Below are 14,085 nucleotides of genomic sequence, written 5' to 3' on the forward strand. Positions count from 1 at the left end.
AAAAAGTATAGACATCCAGAATTCAATCTAAAAAGATAGCAAACTGAGACCTTCAAGTACTGTAACCACATGTCCAATGTGGAAAAAAAGTTATAGTATGTTTTAAATGCATACCTAATGCAAAGTAACAGAATTCTCTAATACTGTACTAAAAAAATCTCACTGAAGTGATATATGAAGCAGTAGCAAGTAGCAATTTAAAACACTGATCAATAAAAAACAGTTACTAACTGTCTCTGCTGATGTAGCTCGGGGAATTTTCTTGAATGTTTCCTTTGAGGGTTTTTTTTGAAGCAGTTGTTGTTGGGAATCATTTACATCCCAATCACTTTCAGCAGAGGATGCAGAAGTTCTTGTCATACGGATTTCACTAATCTGGGAATCTGATACTGTTGAACATCTACCTCTTGTGAAAGTGGAAGCTAACAGATTTCCTTCCTGTGACATGTAAAGTACAAATGAAAATAAAACATGGTAGAAAGAATTATGCTAAATACATGCAGTTCTTTGAATATTTAAAAAAATAAAGTTGCAAGATTCATCCAGATTAAGGAAAGGAAAAATAACTTGAAGAAAAATTAAAGATCAACCTTGAAAGCTCATTTCACTGTTGAACCTGCAACTAGGAAACTCATGAATTACAGCCACGAGTCCTTGGTGTTAAATCCATGTTTAACCTTTAACTATCATACACTGAGCTGAAGTCATGAATTAGTTACACTACCCACCCACAATATAGTCCCATAAGAACTCGTTACTATATCTTGCTAAATTCGCTGATCCATGGTAAGTGAAGTGATTCACAATGGACACTGGTACAACTGCAAAAGTAACAGGAGCACAACTAGTGAATTCAGAAGGAAGTTACTACTGTAGTGTTAATCCCTTAAAACTTTTCAATGTCTTAACTGCCTGACTGAGCTGTCATCCTGTGGCCCACAATCCAACTCTCTGTGTCAGCCAGGGGGTGTTTGAGAGTGAAAAAGAGATATTTTTTTGTACCATAAATAAAATGTATGCTATTTTATTTTATGATGTAGCATGTATCATTTTTATTGTTTATCATAGCAGAATTTTGTTAATTTTTGGCTTAAGCAAAATACAGAATAATGGAGGACTGGAGCCAATTCCCATTTACTACATATTAAATAATCTACCTCTGATAACTAAGTGAATTTCATATAGGGTAGGTTAATGCTATACATCGTCTAGTTATCCATAGTTTTGCACTTACTGTATGTCGCTTGGCTATTTAGGAACTTTTTTTCAATACAAGTAGTTTTTGCACTTAATCAACTGCTTGGGTGAGTTTGATAGCTGCCTACTACCTTTACCAGATGACTTGTTTTTTATTTGCATTTACTGTATTTTGTCATTCTATTTCTTCTTTTCTCCTAAATTATGTGACTTTAGATGTATATGAGGACTTAGGCTATGATATAGTGGGATTTTAAACATTGCTCTGTAAGTACAGTATGTAGGAACAGAACTCATACATAACCTAGGGACTGCCTGTATACTGCATAAAACAAACTACAGTACAATATCAACTCACATTAAAGGTGTCTCGCTCAAACTGCTTCTTCATTTCTTTCATCTGTGCTTCAGCATGATGAAGTTGAACCTCTAATGACCTCTTCTCATTACCAAAACGTTTTATGGTATTTTCATATTCGTGAAGTTTCTCTTCAAGAGGTTGGTTTCTACCGTCTAACTCAGTAATTCGAGTCTTCATTTCATTCTGCCTAAACAACTCTTTCTGAAGGTTACCTTCTAGCTTCTTCACATGCTCCTTATATTTAGCCATCTGTAAGATAAAAAAATATATATACAGGTACAGTATATATATATATATATATATATATATATATATATATATATATATATATATATATATATATATATATATATATATATATATATATATATATATATATATATATATATATATATATATATATATATATATATATATATATATATATATATATATATATATATATATGACAATGGTGTAGAAATAGCCTTTCAAGGTATATGGTAAGGAGCAGGACCAGTTTTATTGTTCTACCTCACTGTCGTGCTGTAGTGAATTTTTTTTCTGAACCAACACAACCTTCTCTTGATCTATTAGATCATAGATAAGGAAACCTCGACATACAAAATAAATGAAGATGAAGTAGAGAAGATACTGAAAAGACATAAAAGGAAACTAGATGCTTGAAAAGTTATGCTGTGTAAGAGGGTCTACAAGAGGCAAACTGAAGTATTGTTAACTGTGACCAAGGGCAGAGACCATTTACCATCATTGGGAAATTTGTGATATGATTCTCTAACCCTCCCCTAGTTCCCGCTTGATAAAACGTTCACTTAAAAATTATGCTTCATCAGTTAGGTCGCCGCTCTACTTTACCTGCTTTTCATAGTGTTCATTTGTAGTTTTTGTTTCATTAAGATTGGTGAGTACCTCTGCCAGTTTCTTCTTGGCTACTTCATACTTCTGAAGGATCTTCTCCTTTTCTTTGCCCTCTTGTTCTTTTTCTTCAATCTGAATCATAAGTTTCTCCACTTCTGTCCTGTATGACATTTTCTTTACGGGAGCATAAAAAATATATTTAGATTATGAAACACATGTGCATAAAGAGTTATGTTAGATACTGAAATAGGTAAACACAAAGTATTTTAAGATAATGAAACATACAATGATAAAAAGTATTCTAAGATAATGATTACACATAACCATAAGAAGTTTGTAACAAACCATAGTTAGACAGTGAAACACAAGTGCATAAAAAGTAGTTAGATTATGAATATTAGGTAAACAAGAAATATTGTTAGATAGAAGCAATTATTTGAGATATAAAATAATAGCCAATTATTCTTTTTTCGTACATAATTACAATCTGTAAATTATTAAATGAAGGTGTTAAAGTAAGATTCTTACCATCCTATCAGCAACAGCCTTCTTCTCACTTCTAGCCTTTTCCTTGATAGCCTTCACCTCTTCTGACAGACTTCTTGTTGATTTCTCAGACTCACGTTCCACTCGCATGGTCTCCTCCTGCAAATAAAAATTACTTTACACATCACAGCAAAAAAACACATTTATGGCATTACCAAAACTATTCAAAATATTAACAATAATACTGCAAACTATCATCATTAGAGCAATGACTTAAAACTTCATCCTGGTACTTTGATCACAAACACTATCAAAATGACTTAATGCAAAGGTTTAATTTAATTTTATATCACAACAAGAATTAATGAAAAAAAATATATATATACTGTATACGTATATATTTCATTTTAGTCCATATAACAAGCGGACTTGAACACATGTCCTTGTGGCATGGTCGGTAGCGTTCCCTGGTCATACGCATAAGGTCTAGGGTTCGAGTCCTGACTGGTGTGGTCGTTGATTATATAGGTATATATATTTTTTATGAACCTTGTTGTATCTGTTTCACTCTATTAATAGGATTAAAATAGGGATAATTACCTGAGTGATAAGTGATGACTAACCTTTGCAGCAGAGATCTGCTGTTCATTGTCAATAAGCTTGGCTTCTAGAGTTTGAATACGAACTTTATACTTCTTAATTTCTTCCTGAGCTGTCTTCAACTGAAAAGAATCATAAAAGATAAAGGATAAATACATAATGAAGTATATCTCCCAACCAACATTACTTAATCACAGAATGAATGAATTAATATTAGAACTACCTCAATTCAATTGCACATACAAAGGTGCTGGTTAGTTGAATCTGTCGGTTGCATGGATACCGGATAACCAAAGTTCTACTGTACCGTATACATTTCTACCATCTCCCCATTCTTACTCTTATCACTTATGTCATTTAAATTTCATTTGCTCACTTAAATTTGCAGTGTATATTATGAAAAATTTTCAGTCCCAACAGCAATAACAATAATATCTAAGACTGATGGATAAATGTATTTAGATGTCATATTGATCTGTATCTCAACTTTTCATTTTGTTACCTCTTAATTACTGTACTGTTCCTTTTAAGGTAATCAAAAGCCGTTAAGCTTTTGAAGCATTTCAAAATTTTAAATATTTATGGTCCACTACCATTCTTTTTGTTCAATCCAGAATGCAACGCCTAGATTATACCTAGGTATGTTAATGCCTAGCATTAACTCACCAGGCCAACATACAGGCAATTAAAACATCTAATAATTACTTAAAAATTTGTAATATTAAGACATGTCGCTACCTGGCATTTAATTGTATGTCTCAAAACCCCCTCCCGCACCCTCCATCAAACGCACTGCCACCATCATCTTCTTGCCTGGTGAATCAGCTGTAAATACACACAAAGAAGGCTCCGCTAATTTGTGTTGTAATAGCTGAAATACTAAGTGCCACGAGGATTTTATATACGGTATTTATACATCTTAGCACGGTGAGGAAATCGAGTGACTTTTATTTTGTTTATGTCTCTCAGATATTGTGTTTGGGACAATTTCTTATACGATCTGGTCAGCATGACGACCACAGCGCGTCTTCTATTATGAAGTCGCAAGATCGTTAGTGACTAATATCCTCTGCTTTCAAGTCACTTAGTGAATGACAATGTTTTTTGCCCTCCCGGGCTCGACTTCACTGAAAGAATATATATATGCAGTCATTCGACGGTTAACGTCCGACCGAACAACGTCCGATCGCATATACGTCCGTGCCCCCTCCCCCCCAAAAAAACAACAACACGTGACACCTGCTGGACCACCACTCCATGACCCCCTGATGGAGACACGATGATCCTCCCCTTACTGGTCAGATATTATGTGTTAAAGGAATATGCTTCCTTCCTTAGGCTTTTCTAAGCATTTGCCTACAGGTGAAATGTTCACCGACATCTATTGAGGATAAAATCTTTCACCTACAAATTGACAATAACACATTTGCTGTAATCAGACATATCTAGTTGCCTCAACAATTGCAAGTTGCAATTGGGGTTGCAATTTCAAATTCTGTGGCATTACTAAAAATAGTAAAGTTTCTGGTGCATTCTAAGATTAAGAGAGAAAAGTATAAGTATAAATAAAAAGTTTATATATATATATATATATATATATATATATATATATATATATATATATATATATATATATATATATATATATATATATATATATATATATATATATATATATATATATATATATATATATATATATATATATATATATATATATATATATATATATATATACTGTAGTATACAATTTTCTTTGTCCCATGTGTTAGTATGAATACAATGATTTATGTGGCCATCTCTCCCCCTCCTCTTATGTTCGTTCACAAAACTTTTCGGGCTTCCGCCCTGGGTTTTCTTATTACTCTCAGTAATTATTAGATGTTTTAATTGCCTGTATGTTGGCCTGGCGAGTTAATGCTAAGCATTAACATACCTAGGTATAAGCTAGGCATCGCATTCTAGACTATCACAAAAACTGGTTTTTAGAAAAAAAACCCGGCTTTTTCTCTACAACTCCTAGATATATAAATACCTTATAACTGATAAAATTCATTCACTTTTAAATAATTTCAACAATAGATTCTTTTTCATTAATGACTTTTCTATTGCATTGATATTTTCATGCTCTCTCTTTTTTGTATACTGCATTTACACTAGTCACTAGATACAATTAATACTCAAGATCATGTCCGCATATAATCTTATTTAACTATCTTGTGCCCATATTAAGCCTACGAGCCTACGAAGTTAACTGTGTGTAGATTAATCAAAATACGCTTTTTTTTCACATGCGAGAGAAGTATGCACGAGTTAGTTTGGGAACAAACCATTGTAACAATAACCCCTGAGGCTTTTAATCCTAAGACGATAATAATCTACTACAGTATACTGTAGTCTGGTTTTACGCGGTTAATAACAGAACCTATGGGATTAATTGAAATAGAGACTAGGCCGATTGCCAGACTCACCTTTTTTTGGCTATCGCCGACACAATACTGTACATTGTGGTAAAAATAACATCTTAATTTTATGATGGGGTCCAGCAGAAGCCATTGTGTAGAAAGAAAAAAAAGCACTGGTTCCTGGGCACGAGTGAATATACGAGGAGACAGTGAGACTGACGCAGCAGCAGAGAGCGTGGGTGGCGGGGTGGCAAGGATGCCTTGACCAATCACAGCGCGCGGCGGAGGGGGTGAGTGGGTGGTAAGGATACGTGGCCCAATCAGTCTGCGATGTCGCCGGCGCAAATCTGATGTCAGCGCCCGGTACCTGCTTGCCGCGTACATGATGGAATTTACCGTGGAAATAATAATTATCTCTTCTGACAGGTGCCGCATAAATGGCCTTCCGCGTAAAACCAGACTATACTGTGTTTTTTTTCTTATCAGTACTGTATTTAAATGCTTTGCTTGCAAAAAAATACTTATCTTAAAATATATGGACCAGCAAGTCATATAAAAGATAACTACATTAATGTCAATATCATGATCAGTACAGTTTTGTATATCCATTGGCACATACATGGTCATTTCACACTTTCAGAAATCCAACTACACTTTAATTAATTTCAACAACATCTTACTTCTGTTGTTTGTCATCTATAGCTAATTTATTTTCCTTTTAGACAGCATTTAATGTTACAATACACTAATCTGACAATTCCTAAACATCCTTTTTCAATTAGTACTTACAGTAGAATACAAAATTTTTTTAAACTTTTGATATACAGTACAGACACAGTACACTTACACATCATCGCAGTCCCCTCTTCTATTACTTTACCAAATACTGTACTTATGATCCATCTAGAATTTTGTCATATATGCTGCACTATTTAATACCTTCTTCATTTTCACACTTCCTTCTATTTTGCTCACTACTTTTCATATCTCAAGTAAAACCCTGTCCTTATTACAATACCTCTTGTATGCTGGACTGACATATAGTTTCCTTGGACTGTAAGTCCTCCTCTAGAGTAGATATCTGGGCCACAAATGTCTTCTCATGTTCCTCAAACTTGCTACTCATCACAATCTTCTCCGACTCCAACACTTCAATCTGATAGAAAGTGGAACATAGACAATAAAAAAGACACTGTTTCATGTAGCTATCTGCATCCTAGGCACCTTCACTCACAGAATAATACCTGCTCACATCAAGTGTTCATTAATCATACAAATTACACACCAACTCTACACCATACAGTGACAAACGTCTAATGCCTATGCTCAAAACATTTACACAGGAATTCTGAATCTTGAAATGGTTCTCATACATGGGAAGCAGATAACACAAGCATATAGAGTCACAGTCAAAAGTCTTGTCACTCTCACCACTTCATGAACCCTGAGATTTGACTTGTGGCCAGAAAAATGCATTTGTATCTACTGCATCGATTTCATGAGTCTGAATCTCAGGGTTCAAAAGTGGCATGAGAGGCAACAGGACTTTTGACTGTGACAACGTTATCATCAAACAGAACAAGGATATGATTTTTGTCTTTGACTTTACACACGCTAAAGAGTGAAAAGTCTGAGGGTGAGCTCTGAGCAAAGCAAATAAGCACAAAATGAAGGAAAGCAGGACAAAGGCATGGAAAGAAGAAATAGAAGAGAAAAAATTAGTGCTTATGCGGTTAGAAAATGCAAAATAAATAAGGTGAAAAAAGTATTTTGCTCACACTACCATTACTATGAGTCACTGTGACCTCAGCAGTTGATTGCATTCATATATGAAGCCACACATATCAAATCTAGACATAAAATTAATACTAGTGGAGAACCATGTACTGTTCAGGTATATAAAAAAAAATTTACCCATACAATTCACCCTTAAGACAATGACAAACAAAAGCTTTACTGAATTATAATTCATATTAATAATTAACACTAACCTTATTTTCTAAAGATGAAAGTGCACTCGCCATCTTTGCCTGCTGTTCCTCCATTAACTTATTGATTCTGCTGATTTTGACTTCATATTGAGAGTGAATATCTTCCAATTCTCCCTTCATGGTACTGATAGCCTCTGACTTCTCAGCTAACAGGACATTTAGATCAACTATCTTCTCACCGTCATTCTTCTGCAGCTTCACATGTCTCTGCTCCATTTGTGTCAACAAGGTTTCATGTTCCAGGCGAACCTGTTCAATATCTTCCTTCAAAGCACAAATAATATTAGACTTCTCAGCGAGACATTCGTTTAAACTGGTAAAAGTAACTTCATCGATCTCATTCTGTTCCACTGTTTTTTCCTTCATCATATCAAGAGTAATTCTTAAGTGATTCAACTCCTCTGACAAGTCTTTTTCTTTCTGTATATAGGTTTTATGTAATTCACTCATTTCTGCCTTTAAGAAATTCACACATGATGTTTTATCATTATTCATTTCTTGTACAGTATTTTCATGATTTTTCTTCATTTTCACAATTTCTTGTTCAAGTGCTTCAACAACTTGTCCCTTTTCAGTAATATCACCTTGAAGCCTCAACATTTCAGTCTTGTTCCTTTCTGTTTCCTCGTCAATTTGTTTTTGGAGTGTTTCATACAATTGCTTCCGCTTAGCAATGCATTCATTCAGCCTTGATATCTCTTTGAACAGCTCCTGTGTCTCTGTCATGTCTCTGCTATGTTCAGAATTTTTTTGGACAATTTCTTCTTTCAGAGTCATAAGCTCACTCTCCCTTTCATTATTTAGTTTCTTTTCTGCTTCAAGACATGTAGTTATTTTCTCTAAATCTCCTTCCAGAGTTTTTATCTTTATCGCATTTTTTTCTTGAATTTCCTTAATCTCTTCCTGAAGGTTACTTCTCTCATTTTCTTTCTCTTGAATTTGGAGAGTCAGCATAGTGATGTCAGCAGTAAGCTTTTCTTGCTCTTTCTCAAAATTGTTCTTCAGTGGAACATAGTTTTCTTTTTGAACCTCTAATTCCTTCAGCAGAGATTCCTTCTCAAATGTGAATGCATCAGTAATATCTTGCAGCCTTAGTTGTAAGGATGAGAGATCTCTTTCCTTTTCTTTAACTGCATCATTCATAGCTAAATGCATTTCAGTGTAGTTTTCTCTTTCCTTCTGAAGCCGAGTCAGAAGTTCTTCCTTCTCTTGCAGCTCTCTGTTCAGATTTGTACAGACACTCTCCTTCACTTCTTTCTCTTCACTTACTTGTGCAAGGAGTGTCTCTATCTGTTGTTGCTGATTTATGACAACTTCCTCATTACCTTGCATCTTCCTGCTAAGTGAAGCCTTTTCTTCGTCACATCTTGTCAGATGATTTTTCATCTCTTCTTGCAAAGATGCAAATGCAGTTCCCCGTTCTTTGATTTCTTCCATTAAAACTGCCTTTTCCTTGATATGTGCTTCAAGAGTCTTTTCCACTTGCTGCTGTAGTGTGTTTAAAGCATCTTCCTGAGCCTTAATAACATCATTCATTGAGGCTCTCTCAAGCTCAAGTGCTTCTAAAACTTTTTCTTTTTCTTTTTCTGCAGTTTGAAGAGCTTCAACTTTACCATTCAATTCCAAAGTCAAACTATTCATCGCATCATTTTTTTCTTCCAAGTCACAGACAATCTTCATCTTCTCAGTTTTGAGTGATGACAACTAGAGGAATTTTTAAAAAATCTTGTCAAAATCACAAAATTTTATAATCTATAAAAAAAAAGTTTAGTGTAAAAGTGAACCTAATTATTTCAACATTTCAGGTAATGTTTATATGGCATTTTCTTTATTTCATACCAATATTGTATTACAGTGACCCCTCGTTTAACGAACGCCTCGGTTAACGAACTGCCTTCCATAAGGATCTTCAATTCGGTTAACGAACAAAAATTCGGTTAACGAATTTCTTACAAACCGACCTCAACATGTTTTCGCTTGCACTGGCCGGGCAACCAGCTTTAGTATCAGTCCGCCAATACAGTAATCGGTTTTAGGGCTTAAATTCCTTACTATTTTAGTAAATATCAAGAAGTTTATACTATTCAATAATTTTAAAAGTTTAATATTAACTTTTTTTAGTCATTTTAACAATTATTGAGCATAATTGAAGGTAAAGAAACTAGTTTCTGGCATGCCATCCAGCCTGTTAACACACCAGACAGGCGTTAGTCTCTCTGTTTTCAGTGGAGGTAACATCTTGCTTGAGACTCTCTTCAACTAAATGCTTTTTTTGTGTTTCCAAGCAAATTATTGGTCATTTTGAAATATATTTTACATATTGACAATATATAATGCAGTGCAGTGTTGATTTAAAGAAAATAATCTTGAAATACACCAAGAGAACTAAAATTTTATGGGTGAAATGGTGCCATGGGGTGGCTTCTCTTCCACCCCAATGCCTTCTCTTCTTCCTTCTCCTCCACCCCCATTCTAATTCCCATCATCATCCAGGAGCCTTCTACATACACACCTCAAAGTAAGTGAACTTTTCTACCATTTTTGTTGAATTTAGGAAATTTTCGGTGAGCTGGAACCAATTACCCAAAAACCCATTGAAACAATGGTTTCGGTTAACGAACGACCTTCTGGAACGGATTGAGTTCGTTAACCGAGGGGTCACTGTACAGTGAAACTCCATATAACGGACTTCTCTCTCCATATAATCCGTTAGATGGAGGTCTCACATCTATTGGGCCCTTGATATAACAGACTTTCTTCTCCATATATTGTACAGTAGTTCATTAAATAAAGGTTTTACTGTAATACATATATTTCTAACATTATACAGTATTTTCCTTAATATTCTCCTAAGTACAGTTGCTAAATTAAAATATCAATACAGTATTCTACCAAAATTGTGACAAATACCAGTATCCCAAGTGTTTTAGTTTGTGAATGGGCTCACTGACAATGCATACATCAAGGAACTACAGGTATTCCTCATTTAGGATGGTTCAAGTCTTCCTGAAAATTGGCAACCTAAATGAAAAGCACTTTCCCATGGTAATACAGATAATGTATCAATTATCTGTGTCTCCAAACTTCAATCACTTTAACTGGACCAAAAATATCTTAATTAGGCATCAATCATCTGTTATATTTAAACCAGCTTGGTATTAGTTGAGAATGCAACAATTCTAATGGGGCCCATTTGTCAGATGTAATTTATAAGAAATAAACTGTGTTTTGTCACAGCATAATCTTGGATCCCTGTGCTTTCTAACCATGTGCTATACATAGCATTTACATTTTCAATAACTTTTTATAGCACTGATAAATGTGTCAGATATAAATGCATCATATTCGGGTACACACAGTGGAAGATGCAGATGAAGTGTAAGTGAAAAATTTACAGATACAGTAAATCCCCGATAAAACAGACTAATTAGGTAGGTGGAAAGCTGGTCCATTAAAGCTGAAGTCCATTATATCCAGATCCAGAATAATAATGAGCTTGGTCCATTATATACCACCACCACTAACACTCGCTGCCACCACTCACTACCAACAACACTCACCATAATCACCAGCAACACTCATCCTTCACCATCACCAAATGGTGTTTACAGGATATGAATGCATTCAAACTGGAACGATGGCGTGGCAGCCTGCAGGTTAACAGAATAAACAATGTCGCTGTACAGTACATGGTTGTAAGTGGTGGGGGAAAATTATGCGTAATATTGACCGCTCCATATCTTGCATTCTAATTTGAAAAGTGATAAACATATTGCATAAACCATGCATTTACCTACGATAACATAATAAGAAATATTGTATCTTTACTAGAGTGAATGAAATATTCCCACAAACAGTTGACGAACCAATACCATAGTATCACACAGCTTCTGCACGGAAACAACACGGTCCAGTTTTTTCAACAGTTCTACCTTTTCTTGTATCAATATGGACTGGTGTTTATGGTTGACACCACCACAGACACTTGCACCTTTCTTAGAAGCCATACCCAGGGTTAAATATAAGCAAAATAAGTTAAGAATCGCACAAAATCGAGGGATCACCACCAACAACTGCAGTATAAATAATTAAGTGAGCATGCGCTACACGCAATGCTATCTGCAGCCACCCAGTAAACTAGTCTGGCAGTTGCGGGAATTTCAAGTGCCCTCTCGTAATTTTGTCCTGACTAAATGAGGTGCTAGAGCATCAGTTCCTGGAAAATTGGTGGTGTACCTGTATGCAAAAATCAGTCATATAAAGAGTGAGTGTGTCAATTAAGTTGAATGCTACGTGGATTTTTTTTTTTAAGGAGGAGAGCGCTGATTGGCTGCAAGCATACATGGGTATGTCACTCTCATTGGTAGAGAGACTGTAAACAAGCATGGCTGCTGTTGGCAAGTCCCAAGTGTTCTGTTTAGTAACTTCAGCCTTGTATTATGGATTTACATCTTTTCTTTTTCTTTGGAAAAAATAACTCCAGGGATGACCAGAGCTCTATAACTAATTAGCATTATGCAGGGTAGGGCTAAACAGGGTACAGTATTACTGTAATAATTTGTGATAATTTGAATACAAATGGGCCCAATCCATATTTTTTTTTTACTATAATGGACCCGAGTCGGTAATATATATGAACCTAACCCAAACAGGTCAGAGTGTCCATTAAAGCCGAGGTCCATTATAGACGGTGTCCCTTATATTGGGGGTTTACTGTAATGAAAAAATCTTCCTATATTTGTTAGCGACATATACTGCAAGTGATATGACGTATATCAGTACAGTACAACATACAGCGGAGACCCACTGTACAACATGTACTGAAAAACTGACCAGTTTACTTTCCAAGAACCAAAGACTGGTACCGTACAATACACATAAGCATTAGCACAGAATGATAGATTATGGGAGGCAGTCACATGGAAATCAGGCTTATCATTATCATGTAATGGGATGGGATGCATCTAATTATTCAAACATACCTCATCCAAGTGCAGATTAGGCAGGCAGAAGGGTCTGTCAAGAAACAGCCCTTAATTTTTTTTGTACCACCTTAAATAGACGTGTGCCCTAAAATAAGTCCTAAACGGAAATCATCCTAAATGAGGGATACCTGTATTAGTTGTAATATTCGCTCACCTGATGACCACATGCCATATCGATAATTATGCCAACAATCCCGTTTAAAAGAGCAAGGAAAATATTTTTCACTCTAAGATAAAATTTTCCAATCTAAAAGCCTTTTCTATAGACACCACATTGAAATAAATCTAAGACAAAATTATATAATACCTACCCTCTCCTTAAGCAGCAAGACATCAGCATCAAACTTGACCTGCTGCTGCTCTGCCTCCATCTTCAGATGGTCAAGTGTAACTGTATGCTCTTGTTCCATTTTATTCACCACAGCAGTCACCTCCACTACCTTTGATTCATTCTGAACATTATCTGCTTCCACATTTGCCATCTATAAAAAGAGTGCATAAAATAAAAATAACACTACTGAACAATGTAAACAAAATACAGTACAGTACCTGTTTCTGAACTGATTTAGATCAAAACTCCACCAAGGCTTTACCCATACAACACAGACATCAATCAATATATGATCTCTTGACAATTCTTCCTTTAACAATTTCAATTCTTTACCACCTTCTTTCACTATGTGATTGCACCTTCCCAGTTTAATGCTCACCGTGTAGGGAAATTAAGAGAAAAATCACTCCCTAGCAGCTCCGTGCACATCTTCCTTACTATTTTAGTAAATATCAAGAAGTTTGTACTATTCAATAATTTTAAAAGTTTTATATTAATTTTTTTAGTCATTTTAACAATTATTGAACATAATTGAACCATAGGAAGCAATTTTTTTGCGCGACAAACAGCCTGTCAACACACCATACAGGCGTCAGTCTCTGTCTTTTCAGTGGGGGTAACATCTTGCTTCAGATTCTCTTCAACATAAACACTTTTTTCTGTGTTTCCAAGCAAATTATTGGTCAATTTGAAATTTATTTTACATATTGACAATATATAATGCAGTGCAGTGTTGATTTAAAGAAAATAATCTTGAATTACACCAAGTGAACTAAAATTTTATGGGTGAAATGGCGCCATGGGGTGACTTCTCTTCCACCCCAATCCCTTCTCTTCTCCCTTCTCCTCCACCCCCATTCTAATTACCATC

General features: G+C 35.1%; 1 protein-coding gene across 2 annotated transcripts in view; it reads right to left on the minus strand.

The window, feature by feature from the left end:
* Positions 1-14,085, minus strand: part of LOC121878126 (thyroid receptor-interacting protein 11-like) — an 89,404-nt gene that overhangs the window by 33,267 nt on the left and 42,052 nt on the right. For both annotated transcript variants that reach the window (XM_042384128.1, XM_042384127.1), the window contains exons 16-23: positions 13,195-13,365; positions 7,899-9,602; positions 6,926-7,063; positions 3,526-3,624; positions 2,945-3,061; positions 2,414-2,590; positions 1,556-1,807; positions 232-438 (exon numbers count right to left, since the gene is read on the minus strand). In XM_042384128.1, the coding sequence (XP_042240062.1) occupies positions 232-438; positions 1,556-1,807; positions 2,414-2,590; positions 2,945-3,061; positions 3,526-3,624; positions 6,926-7,063; positions 7,899-9,602; positions 13,195-13,365 (2,865 nt within the window). The remainder of the gene's footprint in view (positions 1-231; positions 439-1,555; positions 1,808-2,413; positions 2,591-2,944; positions 3,062-3,525; positions 3,625-6,925; positions 7,064-7,898; positions 9,603-13,194; positions 13,366-14,085) is intronic.

The sequence above is a fragment of the Homarus americanus genome, unplaced genomic scaffold, assembly GCF_018991925.1.
Source record: "Homarus americanus isolate GMGI-L3 unplaced genomic scaffold, GMGI_Hamer_2.0 scaffold45562, whole genome shotgun sequence".
Classification (NCBI taxonomy): Eukaryota; Metazoa; Arthropoda; class Malacostraca; order Decapoda; family Nephropidae; genus Homarus; species Homarus americanus.